This window comes from Ammospiza nelsoni, chromosome 3 (genome assembly GCF_027579445.1).
Source record: "Ammospiza nelsoni isolate bAmmNel1 chromosome 3, bAmmNel1.pri, whole genome shotgun sequence".
Lineage (NCBI taxonomy): Eukaryota > Metazoa > Chordata > Aves > Passeriformes > Passerellidae > Ammospiza > Ammospiza nelsoni.
In genome coordinates, this window is record NC_080635.1 from 39,671,648 (window position 1) to 39,698,263 (window position 26,616).

At 36.1% G+C, this 26,616-nt stretch overlaps 1 protein-coding gene across 1 annotated transcript in view; it reads right to left on the reverse strand.

The window, feature by feature from the left end:
* PDE10A (phosphodiesterase 10A) overlaps window positions 1–26,616 on the reverse strand; it is a 166,276-nt gene that overhangs the window by 76,628 nt on the left and 63,032 nt on the right. The window contains exon 2 of the mRNA XM_059467800.1: window positions 18,304–18,432. Coding sequence (XP_059323783.1) covers window positions 18,304–18,432 — 129 coding nt within the window. The remainder of the gene's footprint in view (window positions 1–18,303; window positions 18,433–26,616) is intronic.

Here is a 26,616-nt window from a genome sequence, read left to right on the forward strand (position 1 = left end):
GTCGCTTCAGTGTGCTTTGCCATTTTCCATCAAGTGAACAGATGGCATTATTAAAATTCTAGTAGAGTGAAGTATTTATAAGTTCATTAGACAACACTAACTATACAAAAAAAGACAGCAATATTGCAAATAAAGCTGCTGGATTCAAAATAGCATAAAAGTACCAATAAGGGTTATAAAATCACATTTATGAGTTAGTATACAAAAACAAATATGCCAAATAAAACAAAAGCACAAAAGAAATGCAGAAAAAAGCTCTATAAAACAATAATTTATTTTCCAGGGTCACTTCCAAGTTACTCCATGCATTCTGAGCCTGAATTCTATAAAAAGGACTTCAAGTTTGACAGTCTCTAAGACAGCTGAAAGGGAAAAAGCCTGTTACATTTGCTTTTCTTTAAATGCATATATAAAATTGATACTATGATGTACAATAAGTAAGAATAAAATTGCTCCAGAAATAATGCACACAGAAATGTTATTCTCTGAGGTGATATTCTTAGGAAATGAACAAAAGGCCAGCCAAATTCATCTAGCACATAGGTCAGTGCTTTTAAATGCTGTGCCACACTGGCTTATTTGATACCTGAGTTTCTTTACCCGCACTTCTCTATTTTGAATTCTTAGCCTACACTGAATTCACTTTGGAATCACTCATTTGTAATTGATTGCCTTACTTTCTATTGTCTTTCTTCGAGACACAGCAATGTCTTGACTTGGTAAAGTGGTGTCTGTTAGGATTCTAATTAACTTGAATAAGATGCAAATTCCTGTCACCTTCAAAATGTGCCAAAATGGATTTACTATAAAAAGAGATAGCTAACAAACTGAAAATTCAACTTTCACTCCAAATTAATATATACCAGCTCCCATATGTGCAGATTTATTCCAATGCACACCACTTCTCTCTGCAACTTTTATTAGTACAATCTGTGTTAATGTTTAACTCCTTTAAGCACCCTGTCCTCTCTGTGCTTATTTTACTCAGTCTAGCACATCATTCTTGGAAAGTCCTTGCTTTGATACCTGCATGGAAAATGACTCAAAAACGGACGTGTACAATTTCAAAGCACAAATCTTTCTCCAGAGTTTAAAGAATTGTATGGCACGTTTTCTTTTGAGGGATCCATTACCACAAGACAACATTGATCTGTTAAAGTGAGTCCAGAGGAGGACCACCAAGTTGAGTGGAGGGATGGAGCACCTCTCATATAAGGAAAGGTTAAAAGAATTGGCAATTTTTTCAAACTGGAAAAAAGATTTTGGGTTTACATTATTGCAGCCTTCCAGTACCTGAAGGAAGGCAACAAGAAAGATGGAAGGAAACTGTTTACAAGAGCCTGTAGCGACAGGACAAGGGGGAATGGATTTGAAATGAGAGTTGGTTTAGATTTTACATGATAAAGAAATTCTTTACTGAGAGGGTGAGGAGGCACTGGAACAAGCTACCTTGATAAACTGAGAGTCTGCCATCCCTGAAAGTATTCAAGGCCAGGCTGGATGGGGCTCTGAGCAACCTGGTCTCGTGAAAGGTGTCCCTGCCCACAGCAGAGGGCTTGGAACTAGATGATCTTTAAGGCTCCTTCTAAACCAAACCATTCTGTGATTCTATTACCTAAACCATATCCAGTGTTTTGTCAATGTTTGTCTATTACTAAATCAGATCACACTGATGCCATCTCAGATCAGAATATCTGAAACTCTTTTCCAGAAGAGATTAAACTATCTAGAAAGGATTTTCAAGGTGCAGGTCCACACCAGCAGAAACCACTTTGAGCCTGAACTGCCACCTCTGTGCTCTCCCCACTGCCTTGAGGCAGTTTACAGCTGTGGCTGAGCCATAGATATAATCTACAATTACATAAGCAAAATGACCAGTGCATGGGAAAGGCTGGATATACACACCCAGGGATGGAAGCTGAGGGCAGACAGTGCAGGCTTAAATCAACCACAGAGTTATTTCCTGGGAACAAGATTGTTCTGGCCTGAGTGAGCACCACTTGAGCTGACAAGATTCATTGGCATTCAGTTTCCTAATGACTGGGCTATTCAAGACCTACTAAAGGAGCCTGAGATTCCTAAGACTTTCAAGGAAGCATTGAAAGTTGTCTTTGCTAAGAGGATTGCCACTTAATTTTTTTAACATGACAAGTTCATTCATACATAATAGCTTAATATTTAATAAAACAAAATGCAATTACAGCTTCCTTCAGGCTGGAAACACGGACACATCCTCTTTAGTAAAATGCAGTCGTTGCAGTGGTGTCCAGATTTAATGGGTTCTTCCAGTCAAAGAACGTGATGATCCCATCAACATTCATTTCTATTTATTAGTTTCCTTTTGCACAGGACTGGAATAAGTAAGAAGCTCTAATATGTTTTAGGCACCTGTAGAGCACGCAGAGAAAGGTTTAAGTAAGAATTCATACTATTCTCTTCAAATCTTGAAATACTTCTTAACAATCAAGACAAACACTGCTAAGCCATACCTCTGAGTATACTCTTTCTTTTGGTCCATCCTGCATCTAAATGATTTAGGATTGATTATTTAGATGATACTATTTTAGGAACAGGTAAAGAGGAAGGACATTAAGATTGAAAATTATCTTCAGACTCCTAGTTTTGAATTATTTAGCCAAATCTCAAGTAGAAAACAAGCATGGAGAGAAACGTGCTTTGACAGCACGACAGATTCCCTAACCTTGTTCTAAAAGATGCCTGTGATTCCAGTAACTGATTTACACAGTATTATTGACTTTAATACTTTCTTTTCCATTACAATTCCAGATATACTGAAAGAATCCAAACCTACTCCCTAATTTACTTTTTTTTTCCATGCCGACTGTAGTACAGCAATGAAATTGGATAAGGTGTGCCTACAAAATCAATGACAGGGTAAAAATGTGTTCGGTTCCAAGAAAAACTCATTGCTAGAGACTATGACTTTTTCAAAAACATTTGAAAAAAAACAGGACCTATTATATTTCAGTTTTGGGAGAAATATGACCTACAAGGCTAGAGAAAATTTATTCCTATGAATATCAAATACAAATATTAACATAAAATAAAAAGCTAGGCTCAATGCTGTAAATGGGTGGATGCACACTACTGTGCAGCAGAGAGTAGAAAATAACGGCTGGCTTTCCAGTGGCAAGACTTGGCAGCCAGTTGTGTGGTGCAGACGGAGTTATGCCCCCAAAGAAACATTCTTTTTGGCAATATATTGGGAGGTAGTTTAGAGTGCAAAAATAAAGGAAAACAGTCTTTCAATTTAGTCTATCAGTTGATCAATGCTAGTCATAATCATACTGTACATAATTTGATCCACAGAAAACACAGCAAATTAAATATTCAGAAATAATTTTTAATGATGGAATCCTGTGTTCTCCTACTTAACATCACTTTGTAATTATGAAAACAAGCAAAAATCCTTATTAAGTACTTTAAAAATCCTTATGAAATACTTTAAAAGTTCTCATTTAAAATATTACCAGTCACTAAACTTACTTCTTTTTCTATACATAATTTAGCAAGTGTCCTTTAATTTGATGCATAAAAGGATTTCCCACAAACATAAAACAAGTATATAACTGCGTGCATTCTTTTAGAAACCTACTCTAGCATGCTGGTTTAATTTGACAGCTATATTAATATAAACAGGAATTATTAATTAAAATGCAACTTGTTATATCCAAAAAATTAGGTTTTCTTTAAGCCCAAAGAAACCCAGGACCTGTAGCATCACAGGAATGGAAAACAGCAAGAAAAAAAATTAGGAAAAAATACTACATATTTGTTTGCATCTATGGGGTGCTAATTAGTTGAAAAGGGTGAGTGTCTCAGCCTGCCATCACCAAGAGATTACACAATCCACTCCTCCTTTCCGTAGCCTACACACATGTAGTCTTGCTTTTGTCCTTTTCTCATCCGTCCTATGCTTCCCCAAAGGGCTCTCCTTCAGTACATAAGGGAAAGAAGGAAACCACTTGATAAAGCCACTTCGTATCCCTATCTTGACTGGGAATGTTGCCAAGGATGTTGACAAAAAGCATGAGTAAGCTGTAATGGGATAAGCAGGTAAGCTGTTTTCTAAGCTTCTCTACTGACAGAGCAGCTCAGTTTTTCATGTATTATGCCACAGTATCTTTGAAACACTAATCTTCAGAGCAGTAATTTTCTAGTAAATGCTGAAACTAGTAGTGAGAAAATTTGTAAGATTCTGTATTTGTTCAGGAACTCAGTAAGATGAGGATTTACAAGCAAGTTTGGAGGGTTCTTCTGATACAAGCTCAGTATGAAAGGCAGGAGCAAATACTTAGGTACTGACAATGTTTTAAACCTAATTTTTGCATAGAGTAACTTTTTAGACAGTCACAGGGACTTCATCTTTAGATGTGTTTTAGGAGCAAAACAACAAGTACTTTGTATCATCAACTCAAAGAAAGGCACCACTGTTCTGCATGTATTTTTCTGCAGCATTTCAACTGGTCATAAGGACTTCCAGATATCTTTTCTATGGAAAAAATACATTCTGCTTTTGCATTTGCCCAGGCCTTTCTATTAAAATTAACAAAACAAACTGCAACTTTGTGGGTTTTTCCCCTGTATATATAGATGCTGGTATCTGGAACTCAACATAGACTTTGTGCAACCACTAAGAGGAAAATTTGCAAAGATTAAATACGTCAAATGAAATACATTTAACTAAATACAATCTCTTGTAACTAATCTGAGGTACTTTCAAAGCAAAGGTCAGACTGAGATAACATGATTACTGAGAAGTCAGAACAGAAATTCAATACTTTCTCTGGATTCCTAATCTGTTTCCTTTAAGAAACACAAGAGTTACCAAGCCAGTTTCCTCTGATTTCTCCTCTAGGCTCGGATCCCGGACACATTTTAAAAACATTTTCAAAACCAAAGGTGGTATCTGATGCAAATGTCCAAAAAGAGGTCCTGGTAAGAATGAAAAAATGCCTGTCCTTCTTTTACTTTAATCTCCTTATTAAAATGTGTGAGCTTGTCACTTACCACAGCAAAGGTTTTCATTAACCTTTTGAGATGCACAAATGAAGCCTCAAGGACATGAAAACAGTCAGAAAAAAATATTTTATAAGAGCTCCTGCCCTAAGAGGTAAAAGTGGAATCAGAATTCACCAAAGTTTTATGAAGTCAGAAAGCTCCTGACTTCCTGTCTCTGACACAAATCTCCCCTAATTACTGTACAAAAATTGCTGCTGTTTCTGCACTCTTTAAGAAAATCCATCTTCAGAAAGAGTAGTAAGAGATAACCATACCTGAGGGATTTGGACATATCATGAGACAGAGAGAACCTTGAGACCAAGGAAAATCATTCCATTACTGTAACATGTAAAAAGAAATGGCAGACCTTGGAATGAAAACCAAGCAAAATTGTGCCGCTCCTAACAATCCTAGAATTAAGAAATATATTAATATATATTTAAAAATTATAAGCCTAGAGAGGTAGAGAAAATTTAGTAACACCAGGCTTCATTCTGCCTACTTATAAAAAGGAAAATAAGGTACAAAGATTAATAGATGACACTGAGTGTTGATTTCAGTGCCTGAAGTTCTACATAAAGACAATCACTCAGAAAAAGCCAATAATTTCTTAAGTCTGTAGAAGAGAGAGCTCTTCAAAAACTCAGCTAATTAATTGTGGAGCTGTGAAAACTTTCAGAGAAAATATCGTACTATTTGAAATAATTTTTTACTTTAGGATGTGCCACAAAAGTAAAGGAAAACAATTATTTTAACTCCAGTAGTATCCAAGATCTTATACACATTTATTAAGAATGAAGAAAATCTAAATCAAATATTCTCTCCCTTTAAGTAGATTTACAAGAAGAAAAAGGAAAAGAAACAAGCTGAACTTCCAACATGACATTTATTCCTGAGGATTCTGTGTATGTAGTTTTATTCCTTTCATTGTTTCTATTAAAATAACTGTTTTGGCACTGCTAACAATCAGAAACCCGCCAATTAATTTTTTTAAGCTGCCCCCAGAAATATTGCTAGATTCTCTCAGTACTTGTATTTTCCTAGAAGTGCTCCAGAAGCATCTCCACGTGTAGCTGATGGACAGCTAGATAAACTAAAAAATGCTGAATTCCAAATTATAACAAGTTACCCACATTTGTGAACAGAAACTGCATTGCCATTGTCACACTGCAAAGAAAACATTCAAATCACCTATACGATCCAGAAAAACGTCTTCGTTTTGGTGACTTTCTTCAAAGTGTGTTTAAAAGAATCTTGTTTATGTCCCTATGAAAAAGGGCCATCTTGGCCGTGTTTAAATAAATCTGTGTAGAAACATACAGTGGTAGTATTTATTCCAGAATTTGAGCCTGTGCATTCTCCAATCACAAAGACCTATTTGTGAAGTACAAAACTGCCAATATGGGCCAATAGCTCACTCAGTGTTTAGATCTAAAAATGGTCACTAAAAGATGCTGGACTAGACCATGACAAATGACAGTATTTCTGTGATTCCCTATGTTTTTGTGACTCTACAATATTGTTCTGTGACACCTACTGTGAATTTTGAAGAGCCAAAATTGTTTCTATACCTGCTCAAACTGTGTTGATTCAAAATTTGATAACTTTTATTAATCAGTGCAATAGTTTTTGATGAAGGAAAAGACCCTCTCAGAACATGAGAAAATACTTGCAAATGCCATTTTCCTCTATTGCATGGCACAATTTTCTCTGTACTTGGATGAATATCTATATATTCACTGTACTTGGTGTATACAGTTGGCTGCCACCTCAAACACTGAAATGTATCAGAGATTTATGTCCACTCTTTACTCCTCAGAAATATTTGTGTTTTTTTTAATACAATCATATTGATAAGTGGGGAGATGACAGTTATTTTCTCCAAAAATTGTTTTGGCCAGAGAACAGATGTAAAACACAACCTGGTAATAGCAAACATTTCTAAAAACAATTATCTGTAAAACTAAAATTTTGTTTAAGAAAAGTAACAGACAATAGGGAGAACTAAGATTATTCTTCAAGGACATTTATGATTGACCATGAAACATATGATGGCAAACCAGCAGGTGTCACAATGACATGGCTTCCTAGGTAATACAATGCCAAAAAAGCACATTCTCATAATTTAAAATTCCATTTGAAATAACTCCTCTTGCAAAAGGGCATTCACTGTGTGGATCATGACAACTCTGATTTAAAAAGAAGGGTCACTGGGTACTTACTAGCTTAAAAAGTTGTTTTGACAAGTCTCCCCGAGTGTATGGTAAATCCAAACATCACAGCCCAGCAAGTCCCCCAGAATAAACATCTCTTTGTTGCTATACAAATATCGTGAAGATATTTCCAAGTGTTCACAATGAACCCTCTTGGACTGAATTAGTATAAATGTAACAAGTTTGTTGCCATCTCCCCACTCCAGTCACCAAAACCTGATGTCAGTTACACCCAATTGCTATAAACTCTTCAAAAATTCACAGGCATTTCTCCTCCCACACCTATTATGGAATTGTGTCTTATTAATTTCCTAATCCTTGTTGCTCATCAACACCATCATCCTTTTTTTCTTTCCCTTTACCTCCCTATACTTAATGACAGATGAAATTAAACCAGCACGTTAGGATAAGGACCAAGCACCCTGTGAAAGAGCTCCCTCCTGCTACATGAACAAACAATAAAACAGACAAAACATTCTACCTTCACATTAAAAAACAAAATGTGAGAAAATCTCTTAATCACTGTTACTCAGCAATTTCAACTAGAGAAACTTTTTTTCCTGTAGCCAAAGATCATCACTTATGGGTATCTCTGCATACTGCAGGTTGAAAGAAAGAATAAAACAATTTAGCTCAGTACTGCAGCTAACATAAGCCTGAATAAGGTGCTATCTCCAAAGAGTTTCAAAGATGCCTTATTGTTATAACTGAAAAGACCTCTTGCAGCTTATCTAAGAAGATCCATAAACAATGTGCTATAAGAACCCAGTTTCTTTTCCAGCATATTCAAATGAGTTAAGACAATCTGACTCACAATTCTAAGAACGGGTGGTACATAAATCCCAGAGAAGCATAAGAGAAGCATAATGACAGACAATAGTGACCCTATTCTGCTGGACCAAAAGTCCATCTACTCGAGTTTGTAGCCTATGACAACGGCTAGTAACAGCTCATTTAGAAAGGAAATAGGAAAAGAGCATGAAGAATTTACCCTGTATGAAAAGGAGAGAACACACAGACTACAGATGTACAGAGTATACTTACTCCAGTATGTCCTCAGAGCAATCAGATGCTTATGAATTTTCTCAGCTGGAGGCTGCATCAGGATCATAGTATGTAACAGCTCTTGATGAAGTATTTCTTCTTTGGAATGTGTCTAATCACTTTTTGAACCCATTTACATTTTTAACATCTCAAATATATTATGCTAATGGGTTCATAATTTAGGCATGGGTTGTGTGAAAAAGGACATCCTGTTGTTTCAAATCTGTAGACAATTTGTTTTGCAGGGTGCCCTTCATTCTTCTGTTATGGAAAAGGTAAATCTGTCAACTGTCTTCATCACTACAGTCATAATTATCAAGCTTCTGCTAGAGTTCAGGTCTTTTTCAGAATAAAAAATCCCTTTCTGTTTGGTAGCAGCACCACAAAAGTCATCATAGTGTAAAGACAATAAGCAAGAAAGGCTTTATAAAGAGATAATATCACTATAAGAATTGGCGGTGGCCGAATTGAACTGGATGAGCTAGTCAGTGCAAGAAATTCTGACCTTGTTAACTCCCTCCCCAATAACCACAAACTTCCTACAAAAGAACACAGGATCTATGGATAGCATAGATCCATAACTAAGCATCTTCAAATGTCATATAGTTAGATAAAAAAAATTCATACTTATCATTGGCTCAACACCAACTGATACTGGTTGTATAACCCATTATAATTTCCTGCAAAACCTCCTTACATCTGAGCTTTAAGTGTTGCACAGGGGAAAAAAAGAGCCATTCCCCTCAGAACTAGAGAAAATGACCACACACAACCTCTTCCTCTGGCATAATTAACAGTCAGACATTTTGCTCAAACTGCCTAAAGAATTAAAATAAATAAACACAATTAAACTCAGTGGACTGTTAACCAGGTTTATTCACCATTGATAAAGTCAGGTGAAGCGGTTCCTCCAAGCCTCACGCGCTAGTCCAATAGTTCACTGTTCCCCTCTGCTGTGCTGATGGGACTGTTAGCTTGATATATTGTATCAACAAAGAGATCCACATAAAAAAATTACTTGCTTTCTTCCTTGTTTTTTGGACTTCTAGAAATATAGATTAAAGACATCTACACATTTGGTTACCTTTGCTCTTCTATGTATCCTGAGGAGGTGGTATTACCTGTACAGAGCATCTGAACTTCAAATTAACCTCAAATTTCCACAGTGACTTAATAATGCTTCCTGTTTGCTTGCATCTGGCTAAGCTCTCTATTTGTTCCCAAGCTCTAATGGCAGATTTTTCCACTGTAATCCTAGCATCCCTCTTTGAGCTGCAATAGCTAATTCAGTCTAGGCCTAAAGTAATGGAGGAATTAGGGCTGCAATTAGTAATGTAGAATTAGGACTCTAATACCACCAGGTCCTGATTAACTTTGCACTCAAAGCATGGCTTGGATCTTGCCAATCTGCACTTTCCCAAAACAATATTTGTGATCAGATGAGAGGACCAACACCTGCCAGGACTACTCCAGATGGTAACTTGGATGCAAGATCATATTTGAGTGTAAAGAAAAAGCAGTTTAACCTCATAGATGTCGCACGCCATGCAACTAGGCCTCAGAGGCAAAGATCAACCAAACCTTTTTTTTAATCTGACACTTCAAGAGATTCTTTACAATTTCTATGCATCTGGATTTAATTTTCAGGACAAATGCAGTTTTACTATCCTAGTATGCATCCATTTTTTCAGAGAGCTTATGAAAATAAAAATTCCTCTCAGAATACTGAAGTCCTCTGTCGTGAAAATTGTCTAGGAATTCCATGGTTCACTTCCAAGTTCTTAGAACCTCAATAAACTTCAGGAGGATTTTTTCTCAAATACCTGGATTTTTCTGTCCGATATTTTCTCTCTAAAGGTCACTGAAAAGAGTTCATCTCAAAATTTGGTGGGTTTGCTTGATTTTGGATTTTTTAGTGTCTGAAATGTGAGTACATGTTTTGAACCAAATAATTTCTGTCTACATGCTTAATAACACCTTCAAAGTATTTGAATAATATTTGTGACACAAACAAAACTCAATGGCAGCTAAGCAGAGGCAACAGTGTTCTTTCCTGTGTAATACATGTATTCCTCCTACAATATATTTAAACGAGTATAATCTCCTGAAGGAGCAATTAGGGAATGCATAGAAGTAAACCAATGGGAATGAAATCATATTTAGGCCTTCCTCTTGCTGAATAACGTGGCAATATAATTTAACTTTTGTTCATAAAACATGCAAAAAAATTTAAAAAAAAAATCCAAAATCAGTTTATTATAGTCTAGTTGAAAGATATTTGATAGGATTTATTTCATTGCCAGGACAAAGAGTATGAAGTAGTAATTTTTGGACAAAGAACTTGATCTACCACTGGCCACCGGGACAAATCAGGGGAGTATCTATGACTCACCATGAAAAGTACACACTTTAGATTAGCTGCACTAAATCTGATCTGATAAACACAGGAGAACTGGATTAAAATTCCATCTCATCATAGATATTTTAAAAGATAAAGTAACTGAATCACCATCATGATTAGCTAAATCACTACAGAATCACACCCTGAAAATTTTTTGGTCTTCAATAAGCCCGTACTATGTCTGTGATTTAGTGTTCTGTGTATGCAACCTGATTTCAAAGCCTTAAGACATTAGAGCAGTTTCAGAAGTAAAATTTCTGCTGAAAATCCTCACTAATAGCCAATATGAGGTTAAGTCAAATATCATTAATTGCTTCTGCCCACAGAAACATGAGAAACATCCATTTAGAGCACAGCATTAACATTTATATCCAACTAGACATCTCCAAGATGAATTTTCATTCATCCTCAGGGCTTCCTGTACTTCCTGTGATACAAAAGAGATGCAGAACTTCTATACATATATAATATACGGATAAGACATTGAGAACTTTGCTGAACTGAGTTTTCACTACTTGCATGCAGAACATCCATGAATAAATATTCTTTCTTTGTGCACATGTGGTGTAACAGACTATCACACTGTGCGACTGCATACCTCTCTTTCCTCAAAGATGTAAGTCTCATTTAATGGACAGAACAAGCAATGCTAACATCTGTAATTATTTTACATTTTGTCTTTTTATCCTTATTGGTCAATCTCTGATTACAGGTCTTGTCTAGCCAAGATTAATCAAATTAATACTTCTATACTTGGATTTAAAAGTCCCATAAAAGTTAATGACTATTCCCTTGTTATTTCTTTCTTTCTTTCTCAGCTTACAGACCATGGGAACATTCCTACTCCATTTCAATGCAGGTAAAACAGGTTAGCTGACATTGACATAAATAATCGTTATTAAAAAGTGTTGGCTACGTGGGTATACAGTCTCCACATACATCAGCAGAATGAATCCTCTCCGCCAATTACTGATTTTTTTTTTCTCTTGTTGACTTGATTTTTTTTCTCTAAAAACAAAGATTAGTTTACAAGAGAGAAACAATCTGAAAACAAAGAACAGCAGGGCCAGACAACATTCAGGAGAACTGTCTTGCACAGGAGGGAAATGGTTTTGTATTGCACATAATTTTAATTAACCCATTATTGAAATACTATCTCTCTTATACTGCCCACTCTAGAAGGATACTGATCATCTAGAAATGTTCAAAATGTAAACTGAAGAGAAAGTGTAAGAAAAGTGAAAAATCTATTTCTCAGTGTGATAATAAAAGAAGCTCCAAGGCCTAATTTACCAAAAAATTGGGAAATGACAAAAATGAACATCTGTTTCTTTTCTGATATGACTAGCAGTACTGCACAGAAAATGATTTTGTGAAACCAGGCTTAGAAGTAAGAAGAAACAGTGGTTTTAAACAGACAGAAAAAACATAAACACTCCTAATACAAGCTTACTAAAGACACAACAAACATTAGTATAAGTACATGTCGAGAATAATTGCTCTAGATATAATGTGATTAACATAATTAGTTCAAGAGGGAACTCAGACCAAGCAGTGACGTCTACTTCCTAAGACCAAACATATCGTCATTAAAGGATTACCCTCTGCAAATCTCTGACCATCTAAACAATTCTAAATATGCAGAAGTCTAGAAAAACAAAAAAATCACCTCCTTCACCTGACCCACTCAAAAAAAACCCCAAAACAACCAGACAATAAACTCTCACACTGTTCAGCAAATTAAAAGAAAAAAATGTACCATGCAATTTTTTGTATTGTTGAACAAAAGACTTCATCATCACTCAAGACCTCAGTATTACCTACCAAGAGGCCACTGCTTAGTAATTCTGTACTATCAATACTTTTAAAAAATCCTATTCTTTCTTACCTAAATATCCTTTAACATTTTCTGTCAAAAAAAAAACAGACTAACAACATAACAGGGACAACTTTTTCATTAACTCCTTCTCAATATTTTCACAGCTGAAATGATAACTTATAAGCTGATTTTATGATGAACTTTTAAGCTGATTTTCTTCTAATTGATTAAGAGAAAAAAATTTTAAAAATTGAACTGGTCACACAGGAAACATACCATTTCACCTCAGACAATTATACTGAGTCTTTCAGAAAATGATGCAGCAATAAAACCATTTCTAAAAGCAATGGCACAATACAACAGTCTCCCATGATACCTGCTTCTTCTGTATGCCTGACACATGTATTCCATTTTCATTATCTGGACTAAAATGGCATTCCTATGTAGAGCTCCACCACAGAACTGGGAAGTTCCTTCACCTGTCTACCTCTGAAATACTGATACTAACATAAACTTTCTAGACACATGAGAAATGGTAACCTGCAAATGATGCCATACAAAAGTCTACCAGTGAGTTTTATCTCCATGGAAGTGAGGACTGTGCGAAATACACAGAGAAAGAGGTTCGACATAGTAAAGTTCCCTGCTGTCATCTTATTGCAAAGCTCCCATACCTTCTCAGTGATTTCTCATGGGCAGCACTGATTCCTCCTTCACACCACAGCCAACAAACTCCAGCTCTCCCCTCATCCAGCTAACCCACTCTTTCATAACACCCATCCTTTTTGGACACAGCTGTGGTCTGTTAAGGGCAGGCCGGTTCCTAATCTTTGATAATTAGTGTAGCTGCAACTCTTCAGGGGTGAGATTACCTTCTGCACTATCTTTGTTTTCTTACATTCTATCCCCCCCCACAGCCCCCAGACATTATTGCAATTTTTCTGATAAAAACATTGACAATTGAGACAAATTTTGTCAGTCTGGATATTATCCCAGGAAAGTAGCACCTGTCAGTATCATAAGTTACCTTGGTTCAGACCAACAAAACCACCTAGACCAACATTTTGCATCAAATTGGCCATTGACAAACACTGAATGAAGAGCAAGAACACAGCAAGCAATTCTTCCAGTTGGAATTGGAAAATACAACCTTTCTGTCTTATTCTGAGGAAAATTAAAAAATAAAATCCAAGAAAGGCATCAAAATATGCAAATAGTAGGGTTTGGTAGCAAGACGCCCTGCTTAGATGTCACAAACATAAGCACAGCAGGGATACATCAGAATAAAACAGCATGTCTGCAGCATCAAGGAAATATTAAGACACCCTAATTATAAATCAAGGAGGTTGTTAACATGTTGCCATATCAGTTCCTCTGGTCTAGGCTGGGGAGAAGTCAGAATTGCAACAAGCTGTGGAGCATCACAGCAGTGAGAGTCTCCAGATTCCGGGTATGCTTCCCCTACAGCTCCTACCCTGCACGGCAGAACAGGTATCTCTGCTCAGTCAGTGCACAGTCCTCAGAAAACGACAAACCAAGAATAGGCTTCATTTTTTTCTTTGTAATTCTGGCAGCAAGCTGACATCTCTTTAGCATACACATACTGACACATATCCTCCTTACATGTATCTTTTTATATAGACTATCCCTGCTTATGGAAAGGCATGTAAGCCATCCTTTCACCTATTTAATAACCTTAGGCGAATTGCAAGTAACATGCCTCTATACACTACCTTTTAAAAGCAGGAATATATAACATAATTCAAAGAGCAAACAATGGAATTGGAGTAACTATGATCTAATGCAGAAAGATGTATTTGGTATTCCTTAACAATAAAAACCTCAGTACAGACTTGCTCCCTAAATAGAGTCACACATCAACACCTCTCAAAAACTCACTACTTCATCTCTTACACGACTGTAGCCAAATTTAAACTCACCATGCTGATATCTAAAAACCTGAAAATGCAGCAACAGAAATAACTTTTTGTACTTTTATTATTTATGTGAAACTTTATTATGTGTCAATGATGCAGATTAGTGTAGTTCAAACATTACAGCAATGCCATACTTATATGAAGCAACTAATTTCTAATTACTTCATCTTTTTTTTTTTTAACCGGTCAATTATGAAATATCAAGATTCCTGGAAATGCAGTAAGTCAATTGCACTTAAAAGATGATAAGTTTTGGGTATAATCAGGGTCATATTGTGTACTGAATGTACTACTTTCCACTATTTTTTAAAATTTTATTTATTAATTACTGAACTACACTTGTATTAACAATGACAAGGCACCTTAAGTTCCCACTATACATAGCTTTACATTTTTTGGCAAATTTGGCTGGAAAAAAATAATGTACACAGCTGTTAATGTTTCCAGATTCAGCAGTAATTAAGCACGTGGTCATGTACTGTGATGAACATGAGGGCCATGGGAAGTGACGAGTTTCTTAAGTGATATAGGCAGCTTTCCATGTAGAAATTCTGTGTCAGTACAGTCCTTTCTTCTTAATATAAGAGGTAATTAAAAAGATTAGGAAAGACATCTACAACATTCAGTATCAACAGTGTAAAAGATGCACATGCACATCTGGCTTGTAATCAATGTGCTTAGCCTCTTATTGTTGTGGAAGTGAAGTTTCAAATAATATAATTATGGTTGGAATTTATAAATATTTTTCTGATAAATTTGTTGGGAGATGAGGATCTATCCAGCAGCAGAGTTTAAAGCTTTCCTAATATTATGGTTCTGGCTACAATCACCTGCCACTTTTGCTTGAATGGTATGAAAGAGGACAATGGAAGAAATCTCATGAGTTCTGTGAGTCCTATATCTAGGCATCTGAAAAAGAAGAGACCTCCTTCTGGCTGATTACTCTGCCATGATCTGGATAGCAAAAATTTAAAACTGAAGTGTTTGTATATTACAAATAGAGTTGTTTGGAAATTCTGTGTGCAATAATACAAGGCCTGGGTTTGTTCTGAACATGTAATTTATCAGTAGAAAATAGTCAGAGTTCAAAAAATTGCAGTGAATACCCAAATATCAGCATAAGCAGCATTCCTTTCCAATGCTACCTTTGAAGTTTTTCTCCAATATACCAGGAAAAGGAATGAACAAGTTAAAGCAAAAAATGTCTTGTAATTCCAGATAGATTACCATCACAATCAACCTGTCATGACCAGATTTCAATCTATCAATTTCAACCTATACAAGAACTAACACACTGAGAACTCAACTCATTAGATTTTGGGATATATTTATACCTTAAACACTGCAATATTTAATGATTTCCTTCCTTTTTAATAATTTAAGTTTAAAAAAACCCCAAACCATTTACAGCAATTAATTCAGTGAATCTCAGTCACAGATAAATTTTGGCTCATTTAAGTCTAAATCAGACATTTCAGTTCATGCTAATGAAATTCAGATAAACTACCCTGGCTGCAGGCCCATTGACTTCTGGCTGAGGAGTACACACAGCTGGATGTCTGTAAATCAGGCAGGACACAATTTCTGCATATAGGTTAATGACTGTTCTGCGTCACCAACGTGTAAGAGTACAGACACTAAGCCAGAGACCTCAAACAGCCTTTTGCCTGCCTGGCAACTTCCTCATAAAAACAAAGCTCACTTTTCCGGCTGTATCACATTACATGATGTGAGCATTTGTAAAGTAGACTAGACTGAAGCAAAAGGGATAGAGGGAAAATTATACCCCTACTAATGTAAAGTGACTTCGGCTACACAGTCACTTCAAGTCACCACAGATCTGTGCTGACACCAAAAGGATCAGTTCCATCCTCTCCCCCTTGTTTCTCAATGCCACCATAACTCAGGCAGTAGAATTTGCACATACATAGCATGAAATGAGCAAATGATCTAGCAAATTTCTTTCCTGAAATATTGCTTTCTGAAAGATTAGGATATGTTGTTACCAGAAATATTTTATATGACTATAGGCTTTATCTTTCTACAAGAAATACACAGACAAGATTCATTAGTATCCATTACATTCTATAAACAAAATGCACTCAAATTAATCTGCTTTACTTGGCAAGTATAGTTTTAAATCTTTTTGTGCTTATTTTTACCTAAAATCCAGCACTAAAGAAGACCCATCTGCATGACTGCCTTTAGTGTAATAACTATGGCCGCCTTAAAGATCGCTGTCAGCAAAAGGGAAGTAGCAGGGAAGGCAGAAAGACATGTAGAATGATAACAGAATGAAGCTAAATGCTAATGGTAGCATAACTATTGCTTGACACTTTGAATACAAGTTTGGGAAAAATTAGCCATAATATAGAATTTTTAAAGTATACAAAAAAACCAGACAAATCCCACTGTAGTACCTGTTCACATTAAAACTTCATTAAGATAATTATCAGCAGTCACTTTACTTTAGCAGTTGCTACAAAAAGTTTCATGAGGACTTCCACAAAAATTTATCTTTTATTTATAGCCTTCTCCCCCAAAATTGGAAACTTTGAGCAACTGGTAATAAATTCCACTTAAAAAATATGATTCTTGAAGCTAAAAATTCTCCGACGCATTTATTTGGTTTTAGCATAAAGATCCTTAACCTACACTATGAAATGTGTTTCAAACACGGAGTGATTTCTAATAATGATTTCAAGCACCTTAGATAAAATTTTTATTTTTAAATGTGCTATTGTTCATAAAAACAAGAAGTATAAATTTCTGGTAACATGAAAGTATTTTTCATCATCTTTTTACAAAAAGCATTGTCACAACCTATTCCCCTGATTCATAACACTGATTTCTGATTGTTGTTATAGATTATAACAAAAGGCCTCCTGCGGTTCTGCAGTTCGCAAACTACCAGGAAAGTAGCAAACAGTCTATTGCTATACACTTCTATTCTGCTGATAGGTAAGCTCTTTAAGCCAACAAAAAATTATTCCCACCTTAGGATGATAGTCATTACCACCAAAAATCTGGCTCAATATAGCCTTTTCCATTCCTTGTCCACCACCTTTTTATCTTTTTATAATTCTGCAGAAAACACTATCTTCTTGGAAGTAACAACAGCCCCTCTATTTAAAATAAGAATTATCATTAGAACTTAAACCTCTAAACACCTTCGAAGTCAGCCACTGAGCAAAACCAGTGTTTCTTCCCTAACCTTCTTGGTAATTTCCTCCTTTGCATTTTACCTGGTACGTTACAATTCATTGTTAGAATTGCATGGATCTTATGTTTGCAGAAAATCTCACCAATAACCAATTTAAGATCATTACAAAATTTATGATCATTGTCAACACAAGCTGGCTCAAAACAAAGTTTTCTGGGTCAATTTAGCAAGGTATTTTACCTAAAGCAACACAAACAGAAATACCTCCAGAATTTAACACACTGAGTTATAACATCTATGTCAACATTCTTATCTAAACTTGACTTAATTACATGTTGCAAGTAGGAACTTTTGAGATGGTATATCCAGTAATTTACTGAGGCATACTGGATAACTTTAATTCAAGTCTTACCAATTTTGGATCCAAGAAAACCAAGCAATGTTTTCAAAATAGACACTACAGGTTGATAGACAGTATTTGCAATTCAAATAATACCACCATATTTCAAAATAAAAATACCAAAAGGCTCAAAAATATTTAAAAAATTGTTAGCCTATTTTGCCTCCAAAAATAGCAGAACCTAAACACAAAAATTATAATATTCAAGTCATACCAAAACCAGATTTCCTTTTTAAATCTGAAAATAAGCTGTTCACATGAGCTGCTCAAAGCTAAATATTAATCACAAATAAAAAGCACTTACCTTCTTGTCTGTTATTTTTCCTTTTTAGCCATTTTTCCACAGTTTCTGCACTTACACTTTCTGACACAAACTCATCCAGTACCTGGGGGTGAAGAGAAAGATACGCCTTCACTTTTTCATCTGTTAAGCCTGAAAGAGAGAACATTAATAGATTACATTATTGCTGTGAACTCCCTCATATGAAGAAAATACCTGGAGACCAGCAAGAATCAATATCCCTTTATTTAACACACTGATTGAATATATGACTATTTAAATAGAACAGAGAGAGCAATATTCTGTCAAAAAAATGAGCTGCATTGTAGAAAATAGTAGAAGCAAAGTGTAGCCATACAAGATACTGTGTTCAAAAAGTCCCCTGAAGGCATACCCAGAAACATTACCCAGGAGAAACAGCCAGGTAGGAATTCATGACTATGGTTATGACTCAAAAAATATTTCCAAGCTATGCAGGATGATATATTGATAAAGAAACTGGTTAGAAGGAGATAGAAGAAGGTGAGCTGGGATGTCTCACAGAGCACCAAATTCAGTGTTCTCACTGCAAATGGCAGCAAAATCAACACAAACTATTATGGAACACCAAAATCATATGCAATTTTCAAATACTAGAATTACTTAAGTTACTTTAGATCTACAAACTGTTTTCACAGGCACGCTTCCATTGCTTTAATAACTTAGTTATCAAAATGAAAATAATTGCAGATAAAATGTATTTATAATATCTGCAACAGAAAGAAAACTCAAGTAAACATTTCAGAAAAAGAAGAAATATTCAGAATCTCAGATCCCTTACATTCATAAATAAATTTTCAAACTCACAAAATTATAATCTGATTATACACTATGACTGGCCACAGACAGGTGAACCCAGCAGTGCTGGGGCTGTCCTATGGGGGAAGCAATAGGAAGAGCCTGTCCTGGGGGACTTGGCTCCAGGCTACCATGGAGGGAACAGGCACTCCTGGGCAAAAGCATTAATGAGATATGAGGGGAAGAGAAGTAACAACAACTGTAATGACTCTAATGAGATATGAGGGGAAGAGGAGCAGCAACCACTGTAATGACTCTAAATATGCCATCTTCTCTTGTGTTTTGCATATTTAAATGTAATAGTAAATTCTCCACAGAAAGCAGCCAGGCTTCAGCAGAAAAGAAACTCCCCCTGAGCAACACTGACCTCTTTCAGAGAGGTACAAAATGAGATCAATTCTCCTATTTTGTGCTTTGCACAGTATCAGAACGTGATGAACAGAGGTGCAGTGCAATTTGCATGTTGATCAGTAATGGAATATTTAAGATCTCTTACAAATGTTTACTGTGAAAGTCTTCAGGAAGCAATACCAGAAGACAAATCAAGAGCTCTCATCTGCAGAGCATCAACCACCTACACCACTTTCCTCACACCAGCTGCACCACATCCCTCACCCACATCAGCCCCCAACAGCTCAAAACTGCTTTAAACTACCCTTCCTTTTAACTCAGAGGTGCAACTCCTGCTGGATAGCATAACCTCAAAGAACATCATTGCTACTTAAGGCAATTCCCCATACATGAATCACTTGAATCACAGCTTATCGAGCATCCTGAATTTTTTTAGTGAAGAAGAAAAGGTCTATCATAAATCAGTAAGACAAGTAGATAATCAGCAAGTGGGGTGAAAACAAGCAAAACCCTACTATGTTGATTGTTTAACCTTAGGTGAAAGCTTGTAGAGTTAGATCATAATGCAGCTATAAAGAAGTACAAGTGTGAAATAAACAAGATAATTTTAAAGCTAGTTCAGGGATTGCCTCATGTTCTAAAAAAAATCAAACTCATTAATATAATTCTTTAATTTGTTCAAATGAGAAAAATGTAGACCCTTAAAAAAGCATTTCTAATTTCATAGTGAGAAAATTAGAGTACCACATTTTAAAGATTTAGCCATCAAAATGTCATCAAAATTTATCTGCCCTTTAAGTTCTACATGAAAAATGATCAAAACAGACTTGTCATAAAATGTCTGCTAGTTTCAAGTTGTCTTTAGACTGGATAGAAACACTTTTTTGCTTCTAGTAAAAAACTATGACCTGAAAAGATTGTAAAAATAGCAACTGGAATTCTGTAAGGATCTATTTGTTTCTTCAGTGAAAATAACCATTTTTTTCTTGATCCAAACCTTTATATGTTGTGGGCTTTGTAAAAGACACATCAGAATTCAATAAAATGTTAATTTGAAATAAGACTTCAGTCTACAGGTCTCAAGTTTAATATCCAGATATTAGGCAACTTCAGCAACCTAAAGCTAAAAACTCTGCTTTAACCTTATACAGAAAAGTAATTGATGGAGCTGACATAAGAATTCCTAAACAGTCTTTAAATTACCCATCTTTATTTCACTAAAGGTATCTGCGCACATGTTCTTTCTCAATGTGGGATTTGTAGATGGGAGCAGGAAGAACAAGATTTACAACTATGTTTGCAGAGTTAAAAAGCAGTGACTTAAACCTATTTTCTACATAGATTAAGGCAAACTTATTGGTCAGCTCCCAATTGTTAGCTTGCTGCATCAAAAAACACACCCTGCAAACATACACACAAACTCACAACCAAAACGAACAATAACACACTGTAACTTCACAAAATGTATAAATACAAGTCTTTTCAACGAAATTTTAATGGTTTGTGTTTTATGTGCATTAAGGCTAAAAAGTGTTGTAAAGATGCCTGAATGTAAGAGCATTTTACAGCTATGCAGAAGCAATTATTTTATGGCATATGGAAAGCCTTCTTGATTGTAAGGTGCACATTAGAATAAAGTTATTGCATAACAACATGCACACACTCACCCTCTTGAACATTCACATGCTCCTGAAAACTTCTAGTACATGTATTTTTGTTAATTATTATTGACCTCTCTATTTGACCTCTCTATTGAAGCATTGCAATCCCTTAATTCTGAAAAAATGTAAAAAAAACCACCCCTATTTGAATATTTAGAGGCAATGATTATTACATTTACATAAAAAGGACAATAACACACCCACACTCAGGAAACTAAAGTTTATCATGCCAGTCAGGTGCCATTTACAGAATAACAAAAAAACATAACACAAGCCAATGCTGGTTATTAATTTTTCTGTTACTAATGTATTGGTCCTAAATATTTGGGGCAGCAAACTTTTCTACATTCACTCACATTAGAAATATTTCTCCTCTACTACTTCTCCCCTCACTGCTACTTCCCATGACTTCCAGTAATGCAAGGACTTCTCTCATTCTTGTTCACCATTTCTTGTGTGGAGCATCAAGCGTATACATCAACAGTGCCTAGCGAAGGAAAAGGCAGCAGGGCCCACATTCTTAACTGTGTTGGTCTATACATTTCCTCCTTAGCAGCCCAAACAAAAACTCCCCTCACTTCATTTCATGCATCCTCAGAAAGCATCACCTCTTGTATCTGGAATCCATCTGTCCCCTGACAGAGCTGTGACAGTCCCCAAAAGGAGCCATCACTCAGGAGGGCTGAACTCTGGCCATCAGCAGGCCAGAAAGCACAGAAAGACTGGACTAATTGCTCTGGGAATTAAAGGAGGAATCTGGCATTTGATTTGGATGTCCATTCATTCTGTTTATGCAGTGGAGTTTGCCCTCCATGCATATATCTCCTATTTAATTAAAAACACACCAAATCAGCTTTCTCTCTTGTATTCTTATTTTAAAATTATCAACTCACATTTCAGTGCTGCTATCTGACACAACTTCCTGTTGTTGTGTTTTATGCACACATTAACTATTTGTTCTGAATTTGTGATTTAAAAATGAAGGACACACACATATCAGATGAGCTCTTCCTCTTTTCATTCCCCTCCGAACAAACCCAAGCTACAGCTGCCCACCACTTGGGGCAGCCCAGCACTCACTTCCCGACCACCACACCCAGCTACATTGTGTAGACCTCAATTTAAAATGCTCTCTTTGGCCATACCATCTGCTTCTGTGGTTTATAACTCCTTCATTCTTACTATTAAGCTTTCTTGATCTCCAGCAATGAAGCTGAGGGGAAATTGCCTCAGCTGAGGTTGACTGCCTGCTGGGAACCATCCCTGACCTGACCCTACTACAGAGCAACATTTGAGACCTGCCCAGGACATCACTAGCTGGCTTGGAAAATGCAATGCCAAGAACCATTCTAGACAGAAATCCAATTCTAGTACATAAGAATGCTCCTTTCCACCATTTACTAACTCACATATAGCAGAACTGGGTTTAAAAATAAAACAAAAAACCTTCAAACATCAATTATCAGTAATTATTCCTTGCCTTTGAGCCAGAATTCAACAGCCTTTCTTTAGACAAAAAAAAAATTATAAAGTAAAAATCATATTTTTGCTTTCAGTCATATTTTTGCTTTCAGCTTTTTATGCTGCCTAAAATATTTTTAAAATTTCTGAGATATTAGATAACCTGTGTATTACTGAATCGATTAATGGCTCTGCTCTCTGACTCTTAATCCATGTCACACTGCACTCTCCTCTGAGAATAGCTTCACTGAGCTCAGTATAAAGCAGAACTGACTGTGAATGAGCTGAAAGAATTGAAGCCTAGAGCTATGTTTAAAAATCTGCTCCATTTAGCAACATGAGTCACACACGTCATTAGCAATTCTTGCAATTTTTTCATTAGTGTTGCGATATTTGGTCTTTTTTCTAAAACCACTAACTTAATCAAACCTCATGATTAGGCAAGAATTTTAATTTTCACCTAAATTGTCTGCTTCCCAGTCTGGGGGGTACAAGGGGAGTCAGAAAAGAAGGGGTAAAAACTGATGAGCCAGCCTAATTCTTACCAAGGGTCAGCCTTTTATCCTTGAGCAGCTAATCTCTGACAGACTGCAGTCATTGCTTCCCTCCAAACCCTTTTCCCCATTTAGACAGGATACAATAATTTGAAAACACATTGTGAGGATGTACACTGGTCATAGTAAGAAGTCAGGTAGATTTTGTATATCAAGAAGGCTTTTACCAATAAACACAAAAAGAAATAACTATAAATACTGTCAATGTTGCATCTGTTAGCAACAACAGCCGCAAAGTAATTCAAACAAAAAAAAAAAATACAATAATTAACTAGTTTGGTTTAATAAGCAATTCTTCCCTGAAATTAAGAGAGGACGCAGAGTCACAGTAAATATAGGCAAAGTCTTCATATCTCCAAGTAGCTAAAAATGCCTAATTTGAAAAACCAAAATTATGAAGAGCAAAGCGCCACACTTCCACAAAATCAGCATTTGAAAATGAATGTCATACTTGTATGAAAAAAGAAGACTTGAAATATGTGAAAGTCATCCAGAAGACCTAATTTGAGCACAGCTTTGCCCATGTATTCCTTTATCTAAAGCAGTCTTGTCCCATCTCTTACTTACACAAAGATCACCTCTCTGTATTTTTCTACAGAACTTTATAAGTGATATTTGTAGTTATTCTCAAAAGCATTCAAGGCATGTGTGTACATTGCTTCATTTGGATTAAGCATTAATCCCATTAAATCAATCCCTTCTTTGTTCAAAGCATCAGGATTCAAAACCACAGGCACAGTCAGTTTTGAAATATCCTTTTCAAGTCAGACTTTTTATCTTAATCCATTTAAGTACACAGGAATGTAAAGTGACCAAGTGCCCAAACCCTCTGAAACCTGACATTACTGGTCTGGCAAAAAGTATAATCACTAACAAGAAGCCATCAGAATGGTCAAACCTCTTTGATTGCTCTTTTCTCGAAAAATCAATTCACAAGCATGTCTGTGAGCAGCTCCAGTCACCTTTTTTGTCCCTCCTCCTCCAAATCTCTTCTAGATTGCTAAAAACAGCCCAATACATGGCCCCAGCATATCACCAGTGAAAACCAATAATGCAATACCTGAAAACACCTCACTGCTGATTTAGGTATTTTAAAAGGGTTTATGTTTGTTTCACAGATAACACATTTTACTATTAACTGTTTCAAATCTTCATTCAAAGGTGAATGTTAAATTACATGAGCCTCCAATAACTGCCTAAACCTGCAGGATCTGTATGCATGTAAATGACAGCAGTAGCCACATGACATGTAAGCTAGAATGCCAGCAGTACTGCTGAAGTTTAGAGAGAGAAAATAAAGACCAGCTCAGCTAAACAGAACTGGAATGTGCACATACAAAAAGAATATCAACAACCACCACATACTGTATCCTGAAATTCAAATCCCATATTCCTGATGAAAAAGCCAGGGATGCACTTGAACATGCCAGGTGCTATGGCATGGACATCAGGCCTTGAGTTTCCACCAACTTTCGTGGTGGTTTTTCTGATATTATCAGCATCTTGCAAGCCTGAGTCCTAGACATCTGTAGATACTCAGCTGCTTATGTCTCCCAAAATCTAACACTCAAGAACTGCAGAGTACTAGCAGCTCTGAGCCCTGCTTCAGTATTAACATAAAAAGCAAAAAAACATATAAAATTCCTGATGAAATCAGTTTTCATTAGCTAGAGCTAAAAGTCCTATAATCCTTCCATAGGAATTATATGTCTGCCTAATGGAGTCAACATATTCTCAGTTTGCATATTCATTTTTCATGGGGTTTCAAAATACTCTTCAACTTGTCTGAATGGCATAATCCTGTATGTATGCTGTTATGCTGTAATATCATCCATTCGTTAATGCATGGAGCTTTTTAAAACTCTGTCTTACTTTCCTGGTTTGAGAGGAGCTTTTCTCCAGTTCTCATTAGCACATTGGAGTAACTCTGAGGGGTCTGTAAAAAGCTTCATTCTGCTTCCAGGTGCATGATGGAACCAAATTTGGAAATTTAATTAAGACTCTGCAAAAAGCTAACTAAAGGACTACAGACGTGCTCTAGGACTTGCAAATTGTAATCAAATAATTTCAAGCATTTGCTGGAGAGATTTATGTATCTATGTATCATCTTAAGGTTACTGATAAAAATAATTATTAACATATTATAAGTAAAGCATTATACTGAAGTAGGTTAAAATGTATTCATAGGTGTAGAAGGAACATCTCAGTATAATTATCTGCTTTTTTCTTTCTCTTGTGCAACATAACAGAGCCAGGGTACCTTGCTCCTGCCCAAAATACACCTGAAGAGTAATGCATATCTTAATAAAGACAAAATAAATACTAAAATACATTAATAGCTCATTATGAAGTATGCAAAGCCCCTCAGAACACGCACATAATTAATATCTTAAAATAGTATATATAGTTTCAGATTAAACTACTTAAAGTCTAATGATTAAGTAAGGTTAGAATGCCCTCACTCTTCCCTTGAGAACAGGTGTTTGGACCAAGTTCTTGATTTATGTCTTCTCCAGTAATATCTTCTGGCTGATGTAATGTCTTCCTCTCACCTGACACCTAATCCTGGAGTAGCTCCCTTTTTGACTGAGTTCTTTCTGTCTTAAAAGTTGTCCCATTCCCTTTATTACCAGTCTTTTACTGCTGATTTATTACTTAAAATAAACTTTTGTGAATAAAGTTCTGCAAATCCTTTATAATATACTTACCAATACAAGTGTGCACTCCTGTTTATAAACTGCACCTTAACTTATTCTACAAACAAGATCCACTGTGATGAAACTTTTGATGGATACTACATGCCTGTTCCAAGTCTCATTCTGTTATTTCACTAAACTGGAGACAGAGAATGTTCTTCCCTCTGAAAGGAGCACCCCACTTCACCTGAACACTTGGATTAGTAGGCATGTTAGGACAGTTTCCCAGAGCACAGGACTCTTCTGGAATAACACCTACACACAGTCAAATAACATGCTACTTAGCAACAAGACTGGACACCTGAGAGTCTCTGCTTTGGTGATACCAGGACCCTATCTGCAGCACCACAGAGCAGGATTTGTCATTCTTTTTAAATCCCCTCCAAACTTAAAGTTTTAGGATGCTTAAAAAGAAACGCAGTCAACATCCTTCACAAAATGAGAAGGTACAAAACCCAGAGAAACTGGTCACTAAAAAGTACTAATAGAATAAATAGAACACAGCCATATCCAGAAAGGTTTGATCGGGTTCATGGGAAGCTCTTCAAAAGCAAACTATGCTAGCCCAGCACTTTCTAGACATCATGTATAAAATAAAACATTTAGAAAAATATACAAATTAGTCTAAATGATTAATTTCACATATTCTGCAAATTATATTTCTTCAAGTCCTGCATCCAGTTCATTTATGAAGATGCAGAAGAGCCCAGACCCAAGGATGGCACCCTGTGGAACCCCCCTAGTGACAGGTCCCCAGTCTGATGTCACCCCATTCAC